Source organism: Onychostoma macrolepis, chromosome 01 (assembly GCF_012432095.1).
Source record: "Onychostoma macrolepis isolate SWU-2019 chromosome 01, ASM1243209v1, whole genome shotgun sequence".
NCBI lineage: Eukaryota > Metazoa > Chordata > Actinopteri > Cypriniformes > Cyprinidae > Onychostoma > Onychostoma macrolepis.
The window spans coordinates 7,760,810-7,784,857 of NC_081155.1; the positions used below are offsets into that span (position 1 = coordinate 7,760,810).

The 24,048-nt window shown below is 36.9% G+C and overlaps 4 protein-coding genes across 6 annotated transcripts; 3 read left to right on the plus strand and 1 right to left on the minus strand.

Moving 5' to 3' along the window:
* Positions 1-5,115: 5,115 nt before the first annotated feature.
* On the plus strand, positions 5,116-7,969 carry LOC131545586 (GTPase IMAP family member 9-like). The gene is made up of 2 exons (XM_058784556.1): positions 5,116-5,882; positions 7,059-7,969. The coding sequence occupies exons 1-2, from the start codon at positions 5,759-5,761 to the stop codon at positions 7,955-7,957; spliced, it is 1,023 nt and encodes a 340-aa protein (XP_058640539.1). The 5' UTR covers positions 5,116-5,758; the 3' UTR covers positions 7,958-7,969.
* Positions 7,970-8,247: 278 nt separating this feature from the next.
* LOC131545590 (GTPase IMAP family member 8-like) lies at positions 8,248-8,649 on the plus strand. The gene has a single exon (XM_058784569.1). The coding sequence runs from the start codon at positions 8,248-8,250 to the stop codon at positions 8,647-8,649; it is 402 nt and encodes a 133-aa protein (XP_058640552.1).
* A 1,027-nt stretch (positions 8,650-9,676) lies between these two features.
* On the plus strand, positions 9,677-13,953 carry LOC131544851 (GTPase IMAP family member 8-like). Of its 2 annotated transcripts, XM_058783348.1 has the most exons (3): positions 9,677-10,465; positions 11,465-12,340; positions 12,424-13,953. In XM_058783348.1, exons 1-3 carry the CDS (start codon positions 10,447-10,449, stop codon positions 13,155-13,157), a joined length of 1,629 nt encoding a protein of 542 aa, XP_058639331.1. In that variant the 5' UTR covers positions 9,677-10,446; the 3' UTR covers positions 13,158-13,953. The 2 variants fall into 2 exon arrangements, with proteins under 2 accessions (XP_058639331.1, XP_058639330.1); XM_058783347.1 differs by having other exon boundaries at positions 9,677-12,340.
* A 3,452-nt stretch (positions 13,954-17,405) lies between these two features.
* LOC131540796 (GTPase IMAP family member 8-like) lies at positions 17,406-23,948 on the minus strand. 2 transcript variants are annotated; one of them, XM_058776167.1, is made up of 5 exons: positions 23,327-23,948; positions 22,984-23,083; positions 19,879-20,856; positions 18,540-19,298; positions 17,406-18,125 (listed from the first exon to the last, which is right to left on the minus strand). In XM_058776167.1, exons 2-5 carry the CDS (start codon positions 23,000-23,002, stop codon positions 17,470-17,472), a joined length of 2,412 nt encoding a protein of 803 aa, XP_058632150.1. In that variant the 5' UTR covers positions 23,003-23,083; positions 23,327-23,948; the 3' UTR covers positions 17,406-17,469. The 2 variants fall into 2 exon arrangements, with proteins under 2 accessions (XP_058632150.1, XP_058632062.1); XM_058776079.1 differs by having other exon boundaries at positions 18,540-19,301.
* Between the last annotated feature and the right edge of the window lie 100 nt (positions 23,949-24,048).

A 24,048-nucleotide genomic window follows, 5' to 3' on the forward strand; every position in this document is an offset into this window, starting at 1 on the left:
TGTCAGTCAAGCAGATAGACAGGCATGTTCAGTTTAATTGTTTATTCAACAGCTGTTCCAAACCAATTTGGCAACATAATCAGTATCAAATACAGGGCCAAACTGACCTTAAATTGTGACATAGGCAAAATAAATTTTTGCTGTCGGCCGGAAACATCCTATTGGTAGTTGGTATTATGGCTTTATTGTATATAGATACATTAATATAAATGGTAACACTTCACAATAAGGTTCAGTAGTTAATATTAGTTAGGGTTAGGTTTAGGAGTGAGTGAACTAAGAATGAACAATACTTCTGCAGCATTTATCTTATTGTTAATTTCAACATTTACTAACACATTATTAAAATCAAAAGTTGTTTGTTAACATTTGTTAATGCACTGTGAATTAACATGAACTACCGATGAACAACTGTATTTTCATTAATTAACATTAACAAAGATTAATAAATACTGTAACAAATGTATTTTAATTAAATCGTATAGTGTTACCATATAGATGTTTAGGCCTACAGATAGGCTATGTTTATTTACATCGTTGCATGTGTCATTAGATATTAATATGAACATTTCACTAAAATCAAGTTCAAATACGAAGCTTTTGACCAGCGAAAGTTTTTTTTTTTTTTTTTCCTGACTCGTGTCCCGTTTTCCCCAGTTTTCTGTCATTATGTGCGCGTTCAGTTTTTTCTATTATTTGGCCAAAGTATCATATTATGAAAGATTCAGCGCTTCGCACGAGCTTTCTTTGGAATGCTTTCTTTGGAAAAAGTAAAGTTAGCTTTTGTTGACGCTACTTGATCAAAAAAAGAGCTTAACTACCGAAAAGCTATTTGATTCAGAAAGCAGTGACATTACCGCCACGCTACTGAGAAATGTAGTTAAACTAGTAGCGTCACTACTTGTAGCGACACTACTGCCCAACACTGCAACTTGAATACATTTATAAATACCTGTCCTTACAAAAACTAATGGAACAAAGTGAATCAAATTATTGGGAAACCTCTATGAAAATAATTTTACTTTATGTCCAGCAATGCAAGCCAATTAAATATACCGCCAATTTGAGGTCATTACAACTTGTTACCCAAAAACATATAGCATATTCTTTCTAAGTGAGATGAACATAATTAATCATAACGGGTTGTTATCAATTATATATACATCTTGTAAGGTTTTTATCCTTTATTTATAATTTTAGCTTTTAGGGAATCATATCGTAGAAATTCGATTTTGATCTGATTAATTGATATTAATCAAAATGTATAATTTATACCTTATTAACGACTCGACCAGCGAGTATTAATAGAGTATATTTTAGCAATTCTGTTTATCTCGTGGATACGATAATAATACAGACTTGGTTGGGAAATTTATGAGCAACAGGTAACACGATCTTTGGCAAATAATTTAAGATTTGAAAATCACGGCACCAGACTATTCATTAAAAATTAATCGAGAGTTTATTTGCTATTCTAGGATACAATACAAAACACATACACACACATACACATGTTCTGGCAAGATGAAAGCAGTTTGAAGAAAGTTTAAGCTATTCTCTTTCCTGAGAATAAAGACGACCTGGAGACGTCACAAACAGAAGACTCGACTATCGTTATCTTTAAAGATTCATTCAATTCAACTCAGCAAAAGAGATTGTTTGTTTGTTTACTTGCTTTGAGTTGAGTTGAAGGCTGTTCTTCTCTCTGGATGGTTGCGTGAGGGAAATCCCGGACTTTCGCGCTGATGTGTCGTTGTCGCATGACGTCACTCGGGGAATCCTCTTTGTATTCGTGGCTTCCTGGCAGCGCGAATGGCAATTGGTTTTGAAGTTCTTACGCTGCAGGCTTTGCAAGTTACTTTGGTCAGACGTGGACAGAGTGTCCTTTGAGATGTCCTTTGAGATGATCAAACTAGATGTTAAGTCTGTAGGCGGGTGAGGCGAGACCAAAGTTTTCAAGCAGCCAAGTTTCCCAGTTCAGTTTTTCTTTCGCCTAGCATGCAAAGCTGGGTGTCTGTTTTTATCGGACAGATGTGAGTCCATCCTATTCACTGTCTGATCCAATCACATTGTCTCTGTAGGGCGGAGCCCCGCCCAGCACGGCTTCTTTTTCGTGCATACATTATCTGCTAATAAATATGTCACATGGAGGAAATATCCCTGCAGATTTCTATAAAGTGTTATAATCATGCCTTATGATGCTCAAAGTCAACATTCATCCTTATCACATTATTGCTATACAAATAAGGTTTAATTCAATACCAAGCATGAGGTATTTGTCATATCAAATACCTATAATTTTACCTACTACACGGGTTAAGTCATAGATTAAAATATCCTAAGTTCTAATAACCACAGCAAGATAAACAAAACATAAAATACCACATTCATATATATATATATTGTCTCTTGAGTATATTGCTTTAATAGCAGCAGTCTTTTCTTGATTGTCCTTTAGAGATCCTCTGTGTAACTAGAGTTTCTTTGTTGTAAAAGAAAAGAGGCACATATTCTCTTGGAATGCAGCGAAGAAAAGGGAGTTGTTATGAGGTCATGAGGATGTCTGTGCTGTAGGTTTGTTGAGGTCTGGTCAACGTATATCTGTCTTTCCTTGTTGATACCATCATTGAATTATGGTCAAAAGCAGTCAGGGGATTCAGGGAGGGTATGTGCTAGAGCATGTCCAGATCCCACATGCTTTGTACTGTCTGTTTATTCGACTTTATTTATGGTAAACTGATCAGGAACAACATTGAAGATTCTGTTCTTCAAAGGATTGCCAGATGTTCTCCTCCCAGCTTCATGGGTCTCATGAGATGATAAGGAGAACAGGAAGGAAGCTAGTCAGATACTTTGGGCGCTGTGTTGGTCATTTGTAAAATTTTACGACGCTGCGATGGAGAGTAAGATTCCGTGGAATGTTCTGAGTTAAGATTATATGTGTGTGTTCTTTTCGACCAGGTTCTACAATCTTCAGGAATTAGCTGTAGCATTAATAGTACAATAAAATGATTAGTTCATCCGCAGTACGGACCGTCTATTGACTCTAAGGAAAATTATTTCTCTGGCCACGACAAATAATTTCCTTATGCCGAGTTCACACTGCACGATTTTAGCCCGATTTTTCACTCGCCGACAGGTTTTGATAAATCGCCGACAAATGCCCGACATCGGAGGCAAATCGGAGCTCGTTCACGCGAGTGAGAATCGCGCAGTGTGAATTATCACAGACGCGATCTGAGAGAATCGCCGACACGTCGCCGACGCCTGTGAAATATTTGGCATGCTAAATATCTGGAGCTGTCGGCGATTCACAATCACGCTGTGTGCAATGATTTCTGACTGAAAACTACATCACGATGACCTTCAGCCAATGAGAGACAAAGATACAGGGCAGAGGGAAGTTCAGTGAGGAGTTATAGACCATATCAGTATTTTAATATGTACAATTATATCATACAGAAACGAGCACAAACACTTGACCAGCCACAACATCAGCATAACAGTTACTGCAAATTATTATTTACCACTCTTTGCAGAACACAATCCCTGCATCTCCCTCCTGCATAATCTGTTTTTGTTTTTGTAGCTGGAAATCAGCGCACAGACAATTTGCGGGCTATATTTTTTTAATACTTCCAGTCTCGCTCCAGAACAACGGGCTGACGCACGCAGGTTCTCGCGTTATTTCCTTATCACTCCTCGCGTGCGTTTTGTTGTGAAACGTAGTTTGCGGGTCAGACAGAGTTGTCGGCGATTCTTCCTATTGTGAAATTGTGCAATGTGAAAGCCCCTGTCGCCGATCCATCGTGCAATGTGAATACAGCAGCGACTGAATGCTACCCCAGATAGTCACGCAGTGTGAAAACAACAGCGATCCGACGAGTTTGAAAATCGTGCAGTGTGAACTCGGCATTACTGAAACATTGGTCCCCGAGCATGTAACAAGACTGGACGTTAAAGTGACCTCGTTCTGAGAGCAGCAGACACAGACAACCAAGTGTGAATACATATGGATGTTTATTAAACTACACTACAGGGGAACATGCAACATCGAACTAGACACAGACATACACACATTAAACATAGATGCCAACGCAAGGAAGGCATGGAGAGAGAGAGAGAGAGAGAGGGAGCGCTCGGGCGCAAGAGAGAGTGTAATGGCAGGATTTATACATCAGCTAACTACAAACTGTTGAGAACCATCAGATAATCACATCACCATAATTAAAAGGGGTCAATGCCTAGACGCGCATCTAAATAGTTAACAAGTGGTTACTTGCATGGGTTTTGTGGGTGCTGAGTAAAGCATCCTGGTGCATGTATAATGCGTAGATTCCTGGTGAATTCCTTTAGGAGTGAAAGCTTCGTCATTCCAGCCATGGGTTGATTAGTCCGAAGTGAATCGACAAAGTTACTGAACTTAAAAATGCCAGAAGATCGGACTCCCCCCAGAAGGGGAGTCGTGAGGTTTCCAAGGTGATAAGTGTGTCTCCAGGGCACCGAAAGTAAAGAGAAGAAGTGCCTTTTCGGTGTGGGAGAAGTTTTATCTGGTTTCCCTGTAACACCCATTTTGGTTAGTTTGACCAATAACAAGGCACATAGTTTCAGTGGGAAAGTGTTTCTTTGTCCCACTTGACACCTCATTTGCATGTTTTACAACTGATCTGGAGACTGGTGTAATTTTTCCCACAGTACAGTAAAAATAGTATGATTTTGGCAATTATCACAGTTGGCAATTATCACCCATATAACGGTAGAATGTGGGGCCAGGCTGTGAATTATATGCAAATGTCAAAAGGCTAAAAGGGTCTCTTAAGACATAAAGTCCCAAAGACCATCACGGATCATAAGCAGATGTTACAAACATTTTTAATGTGTACACACTCGATGCAAAAAGACAGACTTTGATATATATATGATATACGATGAAGAGAAGCTTATCACCAGCAGCTTCAGAAAACCACATGCCGTGTTTCCCCACAAAGGTCATCACAGGCAACACCACAGCGAATTCCCGATCGAAAAACATCCCCTCTTACGTTATTTTTATAAAATACGAGCAAGTGTTTTGCGCGTTGCAAACTTTTATTTTTTTAAAAATCAGAGGTGAGTCAGTGAGCAACAACAACATGGCATCTTTTCAAAAAGTTGCAGCAGTTACTATTTGGTCTTACAGTGTAGATAGCTCACAGAACATAGCTATCTGAGGATAGATGTGTTCCTAACTTGGTTTGGATGTCCCTCTTTCATCTGAAACTGGGTTCCCCATTTCTGCCAAGTTATGTGTGCGACCCGTGGCTTCAGTGGCTTGGCCCCTTTTCTGAGGAAAGGTTAGGTGCATGTTTGTCACTTCCTTGGTGCTCTCCCACCAGGTAGACAGGCATGCACTGCAGCATGGCATAGCATAGTTAGCATTTTGTTCCCCAAAGTGTTCATTAGAGGACGCAGTACGAGTTCCCTAGAAGGGTCTCGGGTTACACATGCAGAAGAGGGAACAAGACGGATGAGATGGAGACAAACTTCGGCCTGCCTGTTTTATGTCTCCTTCAGACAACTGAGTTGGTGATGTGCTCAGCAGGTGCCCTTTTATACTTCTGGGCACACACTCATGATGTCACAGACCACATTTTTTTTTTTTTTTTTTTCACAAGTGCTTCAGATACTGGTCCTGCTAGCGGCAGTCCCAATAGTGTCCACTAGAGGACACAGGACGTCTAGTTCTCTCTCTGGGAACCATGGTTACATGTAACCTGAGATGTTTCAGTGTCATGACAGCTTGAGGTCAAATACCTTTATTCTCTCAGAGAGACTGAACTACTGCTGTGAAACTTACAGATATCAGCTAAACCAACACAGAGAAATGAATCCAGAACTTACAGGTACGTTTGAATTAATGTGCTATATTACAGCAAACTTATATTATAGTCATTGTAGAAAATCAAAATTCGATTTCAAAACAAAACGTACCCAGCAAAACCTGTTTGACTAGATTGTAGCTGCTCTCAGTGATTCATGTTTACACACTATGGGTAATACAGTTCTGAAAATATCTTCACAAACAACAAAATAATCAAGAGGTGTCTGTATTTTCACCAGGGGTTTAGTTGATAAATAAAATGTATCAATAAATAAATATGTTTTTAGACACATCAGTTTCAGTTTCGGAGTCAAATTGTCAAAGCAAGCAATTATAAACTCTTTGACTTAAAAGTTTGTAAGTGCCCAGTTACTCCTTTATGAGCCTATTTGTCCTGTAATTTATTCGAATAAATTAATTGTGCACATTGTTGCAATAAAAAGGTTTGTAAATCTTTTTTTTTTTTTTTTTTTAGAAATATAAGAAACTGAACTATCTTTGAAATGTCTTTGAAATATATTTTCACTAATATACAATAATAGTACATTTTCCTGTGTTTATTTTACGCTTTAATTACAAATGTAATGTCTGTTGATTATCCATCCATGTATTCTCCAAACCGTTTGTCCCATAGGGTTGCAGCTTGTTTATGTGTGTGGATTTTAAGATAATGTTTCTTTAACAGAAGGTGGTACTTTGGCATGATTTTTATTTTATGATAAGTTGTAGCAGTATATGGTTTTCCTACAGTGTCATTTGTTTGCTTCCGTTATCTATTCTGGGAATAAGAAAATAAGGACATATGAAGATGCTTTTATTTATTTTTTTAGTCAACAAATTATGGAAAATATACAGTAACTAATTCCTCTTATTATATTGATACCTTGATACAAGTGCTAGCAGACACAAGTGGCTTCTTTTTTGTACTGGTGTATTTGAAGGCTTATCTCCATATATTGACAACAAAATATAGAAACCACATTAGCATGACATAAAACAAAAGCATGCAACAAAAAGTTCAGACACAAATCAAAAAATGTTGTTGGCTGCAGCCAGAGAGAGAGGGGAAAATAATATTTTAATCTTCCTTAAAACTCTTCATATCTTCTTAAAGTTCTTTGTGACAATCATTATCTTTTACATACTGAGAATTAAATCCAAAACCTTCCTCTGACAATTATTTCGGTGTTTATTTCAGAGCCCGATGAAGCACCATATTTAAATGAGCTGAGGATCATGTTATTGGGAGTCTCCGGAGCTGGAAAGAGTCCAACAGCAAATGCAATACTAGGTCGAGAGGCGTTTAAAGAGAGCAGAACCAGAGAGAGTGAGATACAGAGAGGAAGAGTAGAAGACAGAAACATCTCCATCATCGACACGCCAGGATTCTTCAACACTCAACTGACTGATGAAGAAATGAAGAAGCAGATGATGAAGAGTCTGTATCTCTCTAATCCTGGTCCTCACGTGTTCCTGCTCATCATCAACCTGGAGACCTTTAGAGAGGAGCAGAGGAACATTGTCCAGCAAATTCAGGAGAACTTTGGAGAAGAAGTGTTTTTATTCACCATGGTGCTCTTTATTGGACGAGAAAAAGTCTCCAAAAGAGAATTTAATCAAATCATTGAGAGTGAAGAAATACAGAAAATATTGAACTACATTGAAGGAAGATTTCATGCAATGAACAGCAATGACGAATGTGATCTGAATCAAATCATAAAGCTCCTGAAGGGTATTGATGAAATGCTGAAGAACACTGGAGGACAAAACTACAGCAATGAGATCTACCTGAAAAATCTGAGAAAACTTAAAGAGCAGAAAGAGAGATTTAAAAATGATGAAAAAAGACTAAAACAAGAAGAAGAGAGAATGAAACACGAGCCGGTGAGGAAAGGACAAGAAGAGAGAGAAGGAATAAATCAAGAGGAGGAAATAATAACCAAAAGCAAAGAAAGCAGAATAAAAGCCGATAGTGAGAAGAAACAAGAGGATGTGAGTGAGAAGAAAACACAATATCTGAGAGGTAAGGATGCTACAGTTCAGGAAACAGATGGAAAATATTCATATATAAAAGTGTCCTGTTTACTTTGTAAATGAACAACAGCAATTGAAAGCCTTTATTTGTATTAAATCAATATTTCATAATCAGTGAACCGTTGAAGAGCTTTCCAAATAATAGTTTCACAGTGGAAGGAGACCTGAGGATTGTTCTTCTGTGTAAAACTGGATCAGGAAAGAGTTCAATAGGAAACACGATACTGGGCAGAGATGTCTTTAAAGTTAGTTTTTCCTCTGAATCTACAACTCAACTGTGTGAGAAACAAGAGGGTAATGTGGAAGACAGAAACATCTCAGTGATAGACACACCTGGGCTGTTTCACACGTCCATGACTGAAAATCATCTGAAGGCTGAGACTGACAAGAGTTTGCAGATGTCTGCTCCTGGTCCTCATGTGTTTCTGCTGGTCATCAGACTGGGGAGATTCACAGAAGAAGAGCAGAACACAGTTAAATGGATTGTGAAGCACTTGGGAGAAGATGTTAAGAGATTCACCGTAGTGCTGTTCAATGTAGCTGATAAATTAATCAAACCTTTAGAAGAAATTTTGCAGAAAACACAAGAGCTGAAGAAGTTAGTGGATGAATGTGAAGGTAGATATCATGTCTTTAATAATGTGGAGAACAATGATCGAGCTCAAGTCAATGAACTGCTGGAGAAGATCAAGACACTAGTGGAGAAGAACAGAAGAGGATACTACACCAGTGAGATGTTCAAGAAGGGTCAGTGAAAGACTTTCAGAATTAAAATGTTAATGATAGTTCCTGCTTTAACGTGTGTTGTGTTATTACATCGTATGATGCGGCTATTTGAATTAACCATGCTTATGATGATGATAATAACGATCATTTCCTTAATTTACTTTAAAACATCCAGCAGAGATTGAAGTGATAAATCATTTAAGTAACAGTCTAGAAAATAAAATGTGGGCAACAACGGTATTTGTATTTTATATATATATATATATATATATATATATATATATATATATATTTTTTTTTTTAACTGTCCTAAGCATGAATGCATGCAGTAACTGTATTGTACTATTATATAGTAGGACTGAGGTAAGACTGTATTAGTTGAGATCCGATATAGCTTTTTGCAAGTGTGGGGTAATATTAAGTAACTGTTTTATGATAGATATGTAAAACTATACCAACACTCTCAAAAAACTTCTCATGAGCACAAGGTCTGAAACTTTCTGTCCAAATTCATTAATCATTAACACAGACTGTCTAAGTCATCATAATTTAAATCATTGATTTGCATGTTATATGCATTTTAGGAGGCAGTGCTTAGATATGGAGATGATGCACCTGAGCAATGACGTTGCAGTAAGAGAAACCCGACCCAGATTCTAGAATTTCACCAGCCCCAATCCATTCAGTCAACTCAGACAATTTCATTATCATAAAGAGATGAAAAATCCACACTCAAGGCATTCATAATTGACTCAGGTATTAAGGAACATAAACAATCAGCAGTTCTTTTGATTCTTAATATATATTTTTCTATGTATTTTAATAGATTTTTCAGGTTTTGCTCTGCCAAGCTATCTAGGCAGGATCTGGATTCAGGATCTCAGTAAATTCTCTGAATTTAAACTATTCTTTTGCTTTCAGGGTGTGACCTTTTGGTGAGAAATGTGACCAAAAAAAAAAAAAAGTTTGCATGTAACGTAACAGAATTATTATTTTTTTATTTATTATTATTATTTTTTTAATTAACAGGTTTTTCAGAATTTTTTTGGGGGCTGTTAGACAGTTATGTCTAAAATCTTTACTTTGAATGCACACTGAAAAAGGCACGTAACACGAAATTAAATTAAACATGAAATGTTCATGTAGAAATACTATTTTCTTGTAAAACATGCTCCAATATCCTTTTTTGTTTACAACTTTGATTTAGTTTTTTCAGTGCATTTGGCAACGTCAGTAAACTCCTACTGACATCAAAGACTCTTCAGATGTCGTTCAGTGTGTTTGTTCAACAGGTTTAACGTGCTAAAGGGTGGAGCACTGAACCCCCAATAACAAAAAAAAAAAGAAAGAAAAAGAAATCAGTGACATCTGGTATTCAGCAGCTTTGTGTTTTATTTCATTCTTTGACTGAAATTACTGCTCAGAGATGTGAACTTTGACTATAAAGATGAACTCGGTTATCAAAATGTACAATTTTCATTTTCATTGTTCTTCTGTGATCACTAAAAATTCAGTTTCAGTTACTGCTGATGAAATTGACAGAATTAATAATAAAAATAATAAAAATATATTTGATTGTATCACCCATCTGTATTAAATTACCTTCAAATGTGGTTTTGTAATAAATTTAAAAAAAGTGTGTCAGAAGGTCTTTCAATCACATGTCACAGTGTTAGTCACTTTACTGTCGTTAGTTGATCACAATAGAGGGAGTTTCACTGGCACAACAGCTTGAGCTCAAATACCTTCATTCTCTCACTGGATTCACACTGAGATACTAAACTACTGCGGAGAAACTTACAGAAATCAGACAAATCAACAGAGAAATGAATCCAGAACACACAGGTATGTTGGAATTTATGTACTATAATTATAGAAAACTGATATGATAGTCACTGTAGATAATGTTAGAGAAACCTACATGGCAAAACCTGTTTAACTAGATTGTAACTGATCTCAATGACAATCATGTGTTTTACACAGTTAAAATGGGTGATTTCTGAATATATACTGTAGATCTTCACATAAACAATAAAATGGGATCCAAATGTTTAGTTAGTAGATAAAATAGTAGACTATTACATACACAACATGAGTGTCTGTGTGCTGCCAGGTTATCACGTTTGTGATCTGTTATTGTAGTTATTATGTTTCTGATACGATCAGTGTGTTTTTAGATGTGTAATTTTAGGCTTGCGTGATTGTGAATGAGACAAATTGTCAAACTTTTTTGACAACTGTTTTTTTTTTTTTTTTAAGTCTAAAAGTTTACAAGAGCCAATTTACTTCAACTTTTTTCACAATACATGTTCTGTGAATGATTGTTGTGCATATCGTTCTAAAGAAAAAATATATAGTTTATATATTTAATCAAAAATATAATTACTTCACCGTTGAAGTGTATTTTCTTGTCATCTGATGTTACTGTACATGTGCCATAATGTACTGATGTCATATTTTCTCATATTTTGAGTTTTATTATATATGTTTTGTTTTTTTTCATGTCTTTATTTTATACTTTAGTTCCTCATGTAATGTTTGTGGATTATGTGTTGGAATTTAAGACACTGTCTCTTTAAGAGAACACACCCACTGTTGGAAGCCTATTGGTATTGATGTTCAGTTAGTTGGAAATATATGTACTCTGCAACTCTCTCTCTCTCTCTGTTTGATATATAACAGTTTTTTTTTTTTTTTTCACCAATTTTATAGAACATACCAATTCCTCTTGTTATTAAACACATGTTTTTATTGTGAAACACATTTTTCATGAGCCATACCTTATGGTATATAACATTTATTTATTACTATTATTTCTAATGTTTATTTCTTACTATTTCCCAGTGTCCGATGAACCACCTGCTGTACAAGAGCTAAGGATGGTGCTAATCGGAAGAAGTGAAGCTGGAAAGAGTTCAATAGGCAACGTAATACTGGGTCGAGAGGCGTTTAAAGAAGGCACAACCACAGAGACTGAGCTACAGAGAGGAAGAGTAGAAGACAGAAACATCTCCATCATCGACACTCCAGGATTCTTCAACACTCATCTCACTGATGAAGAGATGAGGAAGCAGATGATGAAGAGTCTGTATCTCTCTGATCCTGGTCCTCACGTGTTCCTGCTTGTCATCCGACTCGACAGATTCATAGAAGATGTGGTGAAGACCGTAAAAAAGATTTATGAGCACTTTGGAAAGGACACTTTCATGTTCACCATGGTGCTGTTCACGGGAAGAGAGGCGATGTCCAAACGAGAATGGATCGAGTTCAGGCTGGACAGAAAAACTAGAGAACTCCTGAGCTTCTGTGAAGAGAAATGTCACGTGATCATTCATAAAAACAAGAAAGACAGGAAACAGATCGCAAGCCTAATAGAGAATATTGATGAAGTTGTGAGGAAGAACGGACGAGAACATTATGTTAAAGAGGTCTATGTGAAGAATAGTCGAGATGAGATGAGGATGAAGCAAAAGGATGGAAAAGAGAAAATCAGCGTACAGGAACAAATGACAAGCCAAGAGAAAGAGACGAACAGAGAAGAAAACAACAGAGCAGAGCATCAGATTACAGAAGAAGAGATAGAAAACGCTGTTCAGAAAGACCAAAGAGCAAATGAGAGTGAAAAAGGATCTCCAGAAGGCAATCAAAGCAACCAAAAACATGAAACATGTTTGATCAGGCAGGAGAAGAAAGAGACACCAGAAAATAATTTAATAAAAGGTAAATACTTTGCAGTTTAGAACTTGATAATTTACACCGCTTTTTAACAAGATGTGTTGTTAATAAACTGTTTTTCTTCACAGTGTCTGATCTAAGGATTGTTCTTCTTGGTAAAAGTGGATCTGGAAAGAGCTCGACAGCAAACACCATCCTGGGCAGAGATGCGTTCAAAAGCAAGACGAGTCTCCCATCAAGCGATCAAACCTGTGAGAAACAAGAAGCAGGTGTGTGTGGAAGAAACATCTCAGTGATCGACACTCCAGGACTGTTTGATCCATCGATGACGAGAGGCCAAATGCAGGCTGAAATACAAACGTGTGTAGAGATGACGTATCCTGGTCCTCATGTGTTTCTGCTGGTCATCAGACTGGACGAGAAATTCACCAAAGACGAGAAAAACACAGTGAAATGTATTCAGGAGAACATCGGAGAAGATGCTTTACGTCACACTATCATCCTGTTCACTCACGCTGATCATCTGAGGGGAAAATCATTAGATCAGTATGTCGAAGACACTCCAGATCTGCAGGCGTTTACTGAGGGTTTTGATGGAAGATTTCACTCGTTCAACAATAAGAACTTAGAGAATCTCTCTCAGGTCACTGAACTGCTGGAGAAGATTGAGAAGATGGTGGAGAGAAATGGAGGGAAGCACTACACCAGTGAGACATTTGTGAAATATCAGGAAGAGATTAACAGCGAGAAAGAGGAGATAGTCGAAGATAGTCAACCATCAAACTGGTTGAAAGGAATGTTTGTTTTCTTCATAGGAGCGCTAGCAGCTGCAGCGGTAGCTAGAAGTGGACTTGAAGGATGAAGAACATCCAACAGCGAAGCAATATGAACACAAATAGTTGCAAAATACTTAATATTTTTATTTTCTTCAATACTACAGAATTTAACAATAATAGTGGATAACTATAATGTATAATTTGTACTATTTATAATTGTATTTTTTTTTTTTTATTAGGCTGGACCTAAATATATGTGCTTATCAAATAAAACAATGTTAAAAAGATACATGATCTCAGAATTTTTTTTTTTTTGAATCAAGGAAAAGTGTTTTAATTGAAATCACATTTAGCAGTTTTCCATTGTCAATATTAGTCATTTAAAAGAGCTTTCTGTCTGTCAGTCATTTTGCGTGCTCTCTGCGAACACATATATTCATGTAGTTTACTTGTTTTTATTTTTAACGTGGTGTCATAACTTGCTTTGTGAGTTTACCTCTCTCAAAAAGGTAAAGGCTGTGGCTCTGTAACACACTTTAAGTTATTGGTTTTAACCAGGCGATCAGCTCAAGGTATGGGGCGTGGCTACCAATAATGAATCGTTTTAGCGATAATTAGTAATCTAAGGTTGATGACAATGAATTATGGATGTGTGATTTCTAACAATGACAACAACTGTGTTTTAGAGCTGTGTATTTCAAACATGTCCTGGAGCCTCCAGCACTGCACGTTTTCCTATAATTGAACATGCCTGATTCACCTCCTCAGCTCATTAGTGACTGCAAGACCCAAACTGGGTGTTTCAGAAAAAGGGAGACATATATGAAGGTAAAATGACGTCAAAAAGATTTGCATGCGCAGGGTAAGATTTGTGAAAGTGTACATAAGATAGCAAGCGTAAATTAATTTTGCATTCGCAAGAAAAGAGTTGTAAAAGTGCAAATTGCATTTCAAGCATAAGAAAAAAAGATTTGCAGCCTTTTACTGTTTTTTGTAAGTGTATATCATGTATTGTGAAACTGCAACTTCATGCTAAGGCAAAATAAATATGATCTGTATTCTTCTGACTTTCATTTTTCCGCGCTTACACTTTTGGCACTGTTGTTTCGCCCAAATACAGCCAAAAGTATTGCAAGCATGTGCCCAGTGCTTTGCAAGTGAAAACAACCGTATCACGAACTGCAAAACGGATTGACAAAATGTTTAATAGCGATTTGTCTCCTGATTTGACTAATGCAAAAACTGACACTTCAAACCAAATCAACATTTAAAAAACTACAACTACTTTGACAAAATATAGTCTTTAATAATGTCTAAATATATGCACCTAAATGAAAAACCAAATGCAAAATAACTATGTCTGAATCAAATATTCCCAGAAACCATGAAATACACAGTAATGTTGATATTTTTAAATGGTTATACATCCATCTAGTGGTTTCACATGGCATTACAGATGGTAAAGGCATAATTTAGGGGTAAATATTTAGTACAGTAAAATCTCCTTTAAATACATGTTAAAGGAAAAACTAAAATCTGGCATCAACCCTGATCAGGAGACATGGTGAAATTATGCATAGTAGTGCAGATACTTTCAGTAGCATCAAGATTACAAACTAATATCATATGGTCTGCTGAAGAGGAGGAGGATGATTAGGATAAATAGAGTGAATACACAGAAATGTCATTTCCTAATATTAGCTTGAAATTCAGAATGAATACATGGTAGTCAGCCTAATGGTAGCCTACACAGCTTATAAAGAATCATGCTTTTTTTGTTTTATTATATTATTAATTGATTTTTTTATATGTATCTGTGCATTAAAAATACCATCCCCACAATAAGAATGACGCGGAGTCAAATTAAAATAAAGATGTGTTCTCATGTCTGGAGTGTTTATTGAACCAATCAGATAAGAGTAAATCGAGAGTCAGCAAGAGCCTCATTTGATTGGCTGAAAGAAGAAGGTCCCGCCTTCCACATGCGCTTGCAAATCTGAAATCAGTGAGAGAATCGTGCCAAAATTGCAAGCGCACAGACGGGTTATTTGGGGAACATTTTGCTCTATGCACCCAAGAAGTCATTTAGACAGTTGCAACGATTTTTTTTTTCTACACACACATATTGGTTTTACGCAGTCAATCCGTTTTGCAGTTCTTGATAAGGTTGTTTTCGCTTGCAAAGCACTGGGCACATGCTTGCAATACTTTTGGCTGTATTTGGGCGAAACAACAGCGCCAAAAGTGTAAGCGCGGAAAAATGAAAGTCAGAAGAATACAGATCATATTTATTTTGCCTTAGCATGAAGTTGCAGTTTCACAAAACATGATATACACTTACAAAAAACAGTAAAAGGCTGCAAATCTTTTTTTCTTACGCTTGAAATGCAATTTGCACTTTTACAACTCTTTTCTTGCGAATGCAAAATTAATTTATGCTTGCTATCTTATGTACACTTTCACAAATCTTACCCTGCGCATGCAAATCTTTTTGACGTCATTTTACCTTCATAGACATAGAAAACGTGCAGTGCTGGGGTTTCCAGGTGTAACGGGGCTGACAAGACGTGAGACGTGCGGATCCAATTGCAAGCTTTTATTTACAGGCATGGTCATAATACAGGCAGGGTCGAGCAATGGCAAACAGGTATGGCAGGGACAAGACAAAGAGTAATCCTAGGGCAAACGAAGGTCGATCGACAGCGAACAGTATCCAAAGGGGCTAGGCAGAGAGATAATCCAGGGAACACGGGCTAGAATCCAATGGGGGTGCAAACAGTGTCCGAACAGATAGACAGGGGTAAATACAGGGAACACAGACTAGAAAATAACAAACATTCCGTAAAGCAGCTGACACTAAGGGAGTGAAAAACACAGGACAATACAGGAACAGAACAGAAACACAGAATGGCACGGAAAGGGTTAATCCAGGAAACACTGGCTCTGTAGCGTTGCTACGGCTTGGGGAGCGGTAAACGCATTCAATACTCAGCAGAGAGGCAGAGAAAGTCCAAGGCTTATAAAGCGTGTGTGATCAGTATGTGCGTGGGATCAGGTGTGCGTGTGATTAGTGCAATGAGTGATTGGTGACAGCTGTGATCAGTGTTGGATGATGGGAAATGGAGTCCATGTGATGTGTGGTGTGAAAGTCCATGTGGTGAGCGAGTGACCTCTGGTGGTGAATGGACGGAAGTGCAGACCAGATTCGTGACACCAGGAAAGGTTTGGAAATCTTGTTTTAGAGTCAGGGTAGATCAGGCAGTCGTAATAATGTACCTTCGTCATGATCTTGTGTTTCTTTCCGTCAAATCTTTACCTGGAATGAATGGCATATTTCTTTTGGGTGGATTCTTTTGTTGTTCTCTGGCAGATCACGTTCTTATTAGTGTCACTTAGGGTGACTCACCTTTTCATTTTTACATCACTCATACTGTTGTCATTGCGAAAAAAATATGACTCTACATTCATTTCTGACTAACCTAGGAATGCATTTGTGTTTGTGCACTCATTCTTGACCCGTTACTCATCATGACTCCTTCTCCTCCTCCCAAACTACTGATACCACTTGACCAAAGAGATGGTAAAAGTGTCAGCAATTAAGTGGAGTATTTAATTAAGAGTGCTTTTCAGGGCTAATATAAACTGTGAATGTAAAATATTAAGTAAACCGATTGCTTCAGGTGACAAACAAACAATAAATAAATACTTTCACATTTCACATGTGTGCTTCCTAGCTCAAGCTTTATTAGGTCAAAGAAACCAAGCACAATTTCAAAAGGACTACATATATCAACAATTGAATTATGCATTTTCAAGACATTCATTGGACGACAGACAGATGTTAAAAACAAAGATAAGAAGATAAAATTAAGTATTTATAAAATTGGTACATTTAAATATAATGCGAGAACTAAATTAAGACATTAGAAACAAATGTTATTTATTGGAATGGGGAAAAAAATAAATAAATGAAGTGAACTCTCAGCCTTAGTATAGTTTAAGCACTGCTGGCATCCCATCCATTGTAAAAAAATAGCCCTGTAATATCAGGTATGATCATCATTTTAATTAATTCCTTCCTTTAATTATATACATCATGTCAAAATCATATCATGTTCATAAACATAAATAATATAACAGCCCCATCCAATGACAGACACTCGTGGGGCTCATTCATATCAAGAACCATGACTAAAATGATAACTGTGGTAATTTTCCCCCCTACTGGACAATAACATTATATTTATTGTAATGTTTTATTATGTGAATGTAATGACAGTGTGCAAACAGAGCTAATCAGCTGGAAAGTAATACCAATGGCTATTTTTTTAGAGTTGAAACTTTTTTTTTTAACTTTATGGTCATAGTTATCACTGTCATTCTTGGTTTAAACAGGTCTTACTGTATTTCACAACCACCTGAATCATCTTGTTCTGTATTTGACTGACTCTTTATCTGGGCTCTTTTAAAGATGTTTTGTTTGGTGTAGTGTGTCCCTCCATTTTTCTCCAGCATTTCATCAATTTTCATCAGCAGCTCTAAGACCTGAAAACGGTTCTGCATTTTTGCATTGTCAAGTGAGTAATATCTGCCACCACAGCTGTCTATCAGTGATTTTAGAGCACTGTGTTTTTTGATATACTCAATCAAAGGTTCATCTGTCAGCAGATTAATCCAGTCAGCATGAGTGAAAAGAACGATTGTGTGATTTAAAGCATCTCTTTCAAGGTTCTCCTGAAACCATTCCACTGTGTTCTTCCTCTCCTCTGTGAATCCTATCAGGTTTATAACCAGCAGAAACACGTGTGGACCAGGAGCAGACATTTCTAAACTTTTCTCAATTTCAGACTGTCGATGATCCATGAACAACAAGCGATCTATCAGTGGTGGAGTGTCTACTACTGAGACCGTTCTCCCAGAAACTACTGCTGTTTGTTTCTCGCAGCTCTCAGTGGCTGACACAGGACTTGCTTGGAACACTTTTCTGCCCAGGATGGTGTTTCCAGCTGAACTTTTACCTGTTGAAAGTAATCCCAGCAGCACAATCCTCAGGCCTGTTAGAGTGAGAGAAATATGTTATTTACACATTAAAATGCAACATATTTGAAAGGTGTGACACTTATAAGACGACTAGCACAAAACGTGATCTCTCCTCTGTGTAAATATGAGATTTTGTTACTCTCTGACTGTGAGCATTAACTTTGTCAATAGCTTGTTTTCTATTACTGCAGACTAGTTGCTGGTAGCTTCCCATAAATTAAAGTAAGGGATAATGTAGTGTTTTTCAAAGTAGACAACATCTGTCATAGCAAGACACGCACTGGAACAATATTAGTCACAACTAAATATTATGCATGAGTCTTCCTCATTATTTACTGACGCATATCTTCAGAAAACACGTGACATAAAACCACAGAACCACAAGAAAATCTGACATGTCATCAAAGCATGAATGGGTTGATATTTACTTTGTCTTGACAGATTGCTGTGTGCCATTGCTCTCGCTAGCGACAATCTCAGAGCCATCTCACTTAACTCAAGACCCATCATAAGTCTGAAGAGATGATCATTCAACTCTGTTTCCTTCTCTGTGGCCTGTTCACTGTTGTCTAGTCCCTTGTCCTCTTGTTTCTTCTTTCGGCTCTTCTCATAAGCGTAATGTTCTCCTCCATTGTCTTTAATCAGTTGTTCAATCTTCTCCAGCAGTTCTGTGACCTGATGTTGGTTGTGTCTGTCTTGATTGTTGAATAAATGAAATCTGCCACCACAGCTGTCAATCAGTGACTGCAGATCAGGGCTTTTTCTGATATACTGATCCAGTGATCTATCCTTCAGCAAATCTGCATGAGTGAACAGAACAATAGTGTGACGTAAAGCATCTTCTCCAAAGTTCTCCTGGATCCATTTCACTGTGTTTTTCTCCTCCTCTGTGTGTCTTCCATTCAGTCTGATGACCAGCAGAAACACATGAGGACCAGGAACAGACATGTCTAAGCATTCCTCAATATCACGCTCGAGTTGATGCTGAAAGTGTCTGATCCACGGGGCATCTAACAGTCCTGGAGTATCAATGATTGAGATGGCTCTTCCAGACACCACTGAGTCTTGTTTCTCACAGGCTAAAGTACCAGCTACAGCCCCTGCTCTAAACACATCTCTGCCCAGGATGGTGTTTGCTGTTGCAGTCTTTCCCACATCAGATTTACCAAGAATCATGATCCTCAAATCTGCTGGAACAAGAGATAATGTTGTTGTCAAATTGCAGAAATATCAAAGTAGATAGATAGACAAGATAGTTGTCAGATGCTGATCAGGAATTACACGTGATGCAAAACAATTTTTCTTTTTTTTTTTTTTTAAACACGAAAGAGTACTAGGAGACAGAAATAGCACATGCTTATGAAGGAGTTATCAGAAACTATTGAAACTAAAGATGGCTAAAAACACAGGAAACATGAGAAGGAACAAAACCAAAAGCAAATAAACTAAACAGACTTTTTTCTTCAAATTTAATTTTGGTTCGTATGTTATCATTAAACCACAAAGCTTTTCTAAATGTGCACCACTGTTTAATACTTTTTTGTAATAACTATGAGAAGTTTGCGATGCAACTTTACACTTGGAAATCTCTGGTTACCAGCACACTGATTGTGAAAGTTTTTTTTTTTTTTACAATTACTGGGTAAATTTCCCATTTGCCTTTTTGGAACTTGAAAATTACTAATAATAGTAATGATAATAATAATAATAATAATAATAATAATAATAATTATTATTATTATTATCCATAAATGGTTTAATAGTTACATTGTCTTGATGGATTTTCTTGTGTAATTTCTCTTTTTAGTTTCCATCTCTGTCTTTCTTTCTCTCTCCGACTTTCCATCTGTCTCCTGAGATTTTCCTGAACAGCAGCTTCGTTTTCTCTCAGATATTGTGTTTTCTTCTTACACACATTCTCTTTTTTCCTATCATTGTCATCTGTTATTCCCTCCTCTTTGATTTTCATTTTTATTTCCTCCTCTTGATTTATTGCTCCTTTCTGCTTCCATGTATCACTGTCATCTTGTATTTTTTTCATCTCTGTGTGTCTTTTCCAAACCTGCTCCTCTTTCATTCTCGCTTCTTCTTGTTTTAGTCTGTTTTCTCCTTGTTTCATTCTCTCCTGCTCTCTGAGTTTTCTCTGATTCTTCAGGTAGATCTCATTGCTGTAGTGTCGTTCTCCATTGTTCTTCATCATTTCATCGATACTTTTTAGGAGCTTTATGATCTGGCTGGAATCACACTCATTTTTGCTGTTTATCACATGAAATCTTCCCTCAAAGTAGCTTATCATTTTCTGTGTTTCTTGACTCTCAATGATTTGATTCAGTACTCTTCTGGAGACCTTTTCTCGTCCAATAAACAGCACCATTGTAAACTTCAAAGCTTCTTCTCCAAAGTTCTGCTGAATTTGCTGGACAATGTTCCTCTGCTCCTCTCTGAAGGTCTCCAGGTTGATGACGAGCAGGAACACGTGAGGACCAGGATCAGAGAGATACAGACTCTTCATCATCTGCTTCTTAATTTCTTCATCAGTCAGTTGAGTGTTGAAGAATCCTGGAGTGTCGATGATGGAGATGTTTCTGTCTTCTACTCTTCCTGTCTGTATCTCACTCTCTCTGGTTCTGCTCTCTTTAAAAGCCTCTCGACCCAGTATTGCATTTCCTATTGCACTCTTTCCAGCTCCAGAGACTCCCAGCAGCACAATCCTCAGATCACGTGAATCATGTTCTTCATCAGACTCTGTGAAACACACATTAACACTCTTAGTTGATGCTTCTCTTGTGACCGATTGTAGTGTTATTTTTATTTATTTATTCATTTAATTTAAAGTTCATTCCAAACCATGAATTATCTAGCTCCATATTTCATTTTGTTTTGTCAAACTTTGTCCTCAGTGTGTAACAAATTCTGGGTATTTAGAAGTTTTCATTATTCAGAAGATTTAATGCTGTAAACTGTGAATAATCTATACCAATTTAGCATTCCATCTGGCCTAAACAAGTTGTAAATGGGTAAAAGCAACTGCGACTCTGGAGCCACCTACAGTTAAGTTTGTGAAATCCGCCCTTTCTGCTGTATTTTGTGCCTGTGAACAAACTTACATAATTTCTAATAAAACAAGAAAAGAAAAAGGCTAAAGTGAATAAGGCCCATGCTGAGAATTTAAAAGAAGAAATGTTTGTTATTTTATAAAACACAAGTAGATCAGTAGTTCTTTTGTGTACTGCTTGATGAAAAGTCTATAACATACTTTGGTTAAAATTTCTCAATGGTAGTGTAAAACACACCTTTTTTACCATGTCATTATCAGCTCTGTTTTCAGCGAGCTGTTTTTAGTCCACATTGCTTTAAATGCTAATGAGCTCTGCTGACCCTGCCCCTCTCTTCTATGGGGTGATGAGCAGTACTGTTTACTTTAGCCACGGAACTGGCTAACTAGCACATTATTAGGAAAGGCAATTTGCAAAGATTCATAAAAAACCCTTATACTCACTTCTTCTGTAGATAAAGCTGGATCATGAATAATTCGCGCGAACATAGACAAATTTAGGCAGATCGGGAATTGGCGCATTCCCTTCAAAACGAAAGTAACATTAATCCTCTGCGTCTTCAGCGGCTCAGATGTTGGGAGCATATGACGACAGCTATATTCATTATTACATCCAACAACAAAACACCTCAATCGCTTAATCTGAGACATTCTTGTCTTCCCCTGCACTGGATCAGGTCTACGGTAAGACGGCTTGTCAATCAACTACCGTGGGAGGGGTCTGTACAGAACTACGTCATTCTGACAGGAATCTCAGAACAGCCTGATTTGAGAGAGGGGATTTTAAAATAAGGATTTAAAAAAAACACTGGGTGGATTTTTATCATTATAATATGGATGTGTACACAGACTTCCAACACACATTTATGTTCAAACAACTTGCAAAGTGAATTTTGCATCCGATGACCCCTTTAAACTGATTTGTTATTGTGAATATTATGGTTACTTGTTCATCATTGTGTCAGCATTTTATTTTCTGACTTTAGCTAGCTTTTTTTTGCATGCTAGTTAGTACAAGGTAAGAGTAGTGAAGCAGCTAGCTTATGGTAAATAGCTGCGCTGTTCAAAGCATTTAATCTGACAGCGAGATAACCTGCATATTCAATGTAATGATGATGCAAGCTGACTCTAAAAACACCAACGAAGAAGATGAACAACAACAGTGACAAGACTCATTTGTCCATTAAGAGCTACTGTAGAAACATGGTGGCGCAAAATAGCGACGTCCATAAGAGGAACCGCGGCATATGTAGATAGGCCTAATGCTCATTCTAAGGTAATAAAAACATAACCGTTCATTATGTTATTATACACCACTGAAAACATAGTTATGTATAATATTTATGTCAATAGATCCTCCTAAATATTACACACTGGACCTTTAATGTTCATAGTGTGGCATTGCCATAACTTTACAAGCAATTGATTTTGTTTTATTTTTTTACACTAAAATCATGTTGATGCACATATTGTTTACATATTGTTTACATATGTAAAATGCCTCATTCATTCATATTAAAACAGTATTTTCCCTTTTCAATTTATTGTTTATGTGTTTTGAAAAAGGAGGGTGGTACAACAATATGCAACAAATGCTATCGATCGAGCTTGTCATGAACTCAAAATATGTTTTTTGTTTGTTTGTTTTTGACAGGATGATTTGCCCCATGAAAAAAAAAAAAAATGCAATTATACTTTTCCAAGTAAAAATAAATTATGAACACTGCTTCTAAATGAACTTTTGAGGGAGTAACTTGAGTTGACATCTAAATTGTGTTGTATTTTATATTTTCTATTTTACATGAATTTATACTGACCGGTTTGTGCTGATGCCATGTTTTTCTTTTTTCTTTTTTTTTTTTTTTTTCTTTTTGTCAGCTAATCTCCTCTTCTCATCTTGCAAAGATGGCAGTATTTCTGCATAGATAAAAATAACAGATAGTGACTGAACATATTCTCTGCAACAATTAATTTAATTATCATGATATGACAAAACAGTATTGAATTAAATACTGAATTAAAATTTGGTAAAAGGATTTTGGAAAACAAGACAACATTTCATATCAAATAACATAGTGATGTAAAACACAACATGCTAAAAAAAATAATAAAAAAAGATTATTATTTTGATTATTATCTTGTTGTGTGTGAAAGTATTACCTTGCTGGCTCTGCCTTCCTTGCTGGGTGTGAAGCTGCTCTCTTCAATACAGGTAAGGGCGTCACTTTGCAAAACATAAAACAAATAATAAGTCACTGCTTAGCTGGCTTGTAATGTAGTGCTTGTTTTAGCCTAAATGACAACATAGTCTTACAGAATGACGATTATTATTATTATTAGACTATTATTGACCCTTCAAATGATGAAAAGGGATAACTATTTTAATAATTTCGTTGTTACGACTCCCGCTCTCAGTCTCTTCTGTAAACGGGTTACACTGACTGCATTTCAAAAAGAAAAAAAAAAAAGAAAAAGAAAAAATGCTCCGCGAGTCACTGTGGACTAACGCTAGAACAGAGACCGTGCACGACAAGAGAACATCGCGCGATTCCCTCCTGCCACTAATAAATTACAACGAGCACTCGGTATTGAGCGTTAAAACAACTCTAGCACCGAAACGCTAAATAATAAAACTTCTGCCCACGAATTAGATAGCTCGAGCTAGCTAGCAAAACAGTGGGAATGCAGTAGGCTACTCGTCCCACCCTTAACAACACCTATCCAGGTAGGGATTCAGTGTTGGACTGGGAAAGAGAAAGTGGAAGTGTTATCTGATGTTACATAATCTTATCCGTATCCAGCTGATTGTCTAAGGTTTGTGATGCTGAACAAAATGCTGTGACATTAAACACATTAAAATGATGTATAGCTATACTGGATTA

Excerpts from the sequence above, each read along its gene's own strand:
- LOC131545590 (XM_058784569.1), top strand. The coding sequence starts at position 8,248 with ATGACTGAAAATCATCTGAAGGCTGAGACTGACAAGAGTTTGCAGATG.
- LOC131540796 (XM_058776079.1), bottom strand. Across the intron at positions 19,302-19,878 it reads AGAAAATCCATCAAGACAAT|CAGATTTGAGGATCATGATT; the intron begins GTAACTATTAAA and ends CTCTTGTTCCAG. Across the intron at positions 18,126-18,539 it reads CAGCAATCTGTCAAGACAAA|GCCTGAGGATTGTGCTGCTG; the intron begins GTAAATATCAAC and ends TCACTCTAACAG.
- LOC131544851 (XM_058783347.1), top strand. The coding sequence starts at position 11,404 with ATGGTATATAACATTTATTTATTACTATTATTTCTAATGTTTATTTCT. Across the intron at positions 12,341-12,423 it reads AGAAAATAATTTAATAAAAG|TGTCTGATCTAAGGATTGTT; the intron begins GTAAATACTTTG and ends TTTTCTTCACAG.
- LOC131545586 (XM_058784556.1), top strand. The coding sequence starts at position 5,759 with ATGTTTCAGTGTCATGACAGCTTGAGGTCAAATACCTTTATTCTCTCA. Across the intron at positions 5,883-7,058 it reads AATGAATCCAGAACTTACAG|AGCCCGATGAAGCACCATAT; the intron begins GTACGTTTGAAT and ends TGTTTATTTCAG.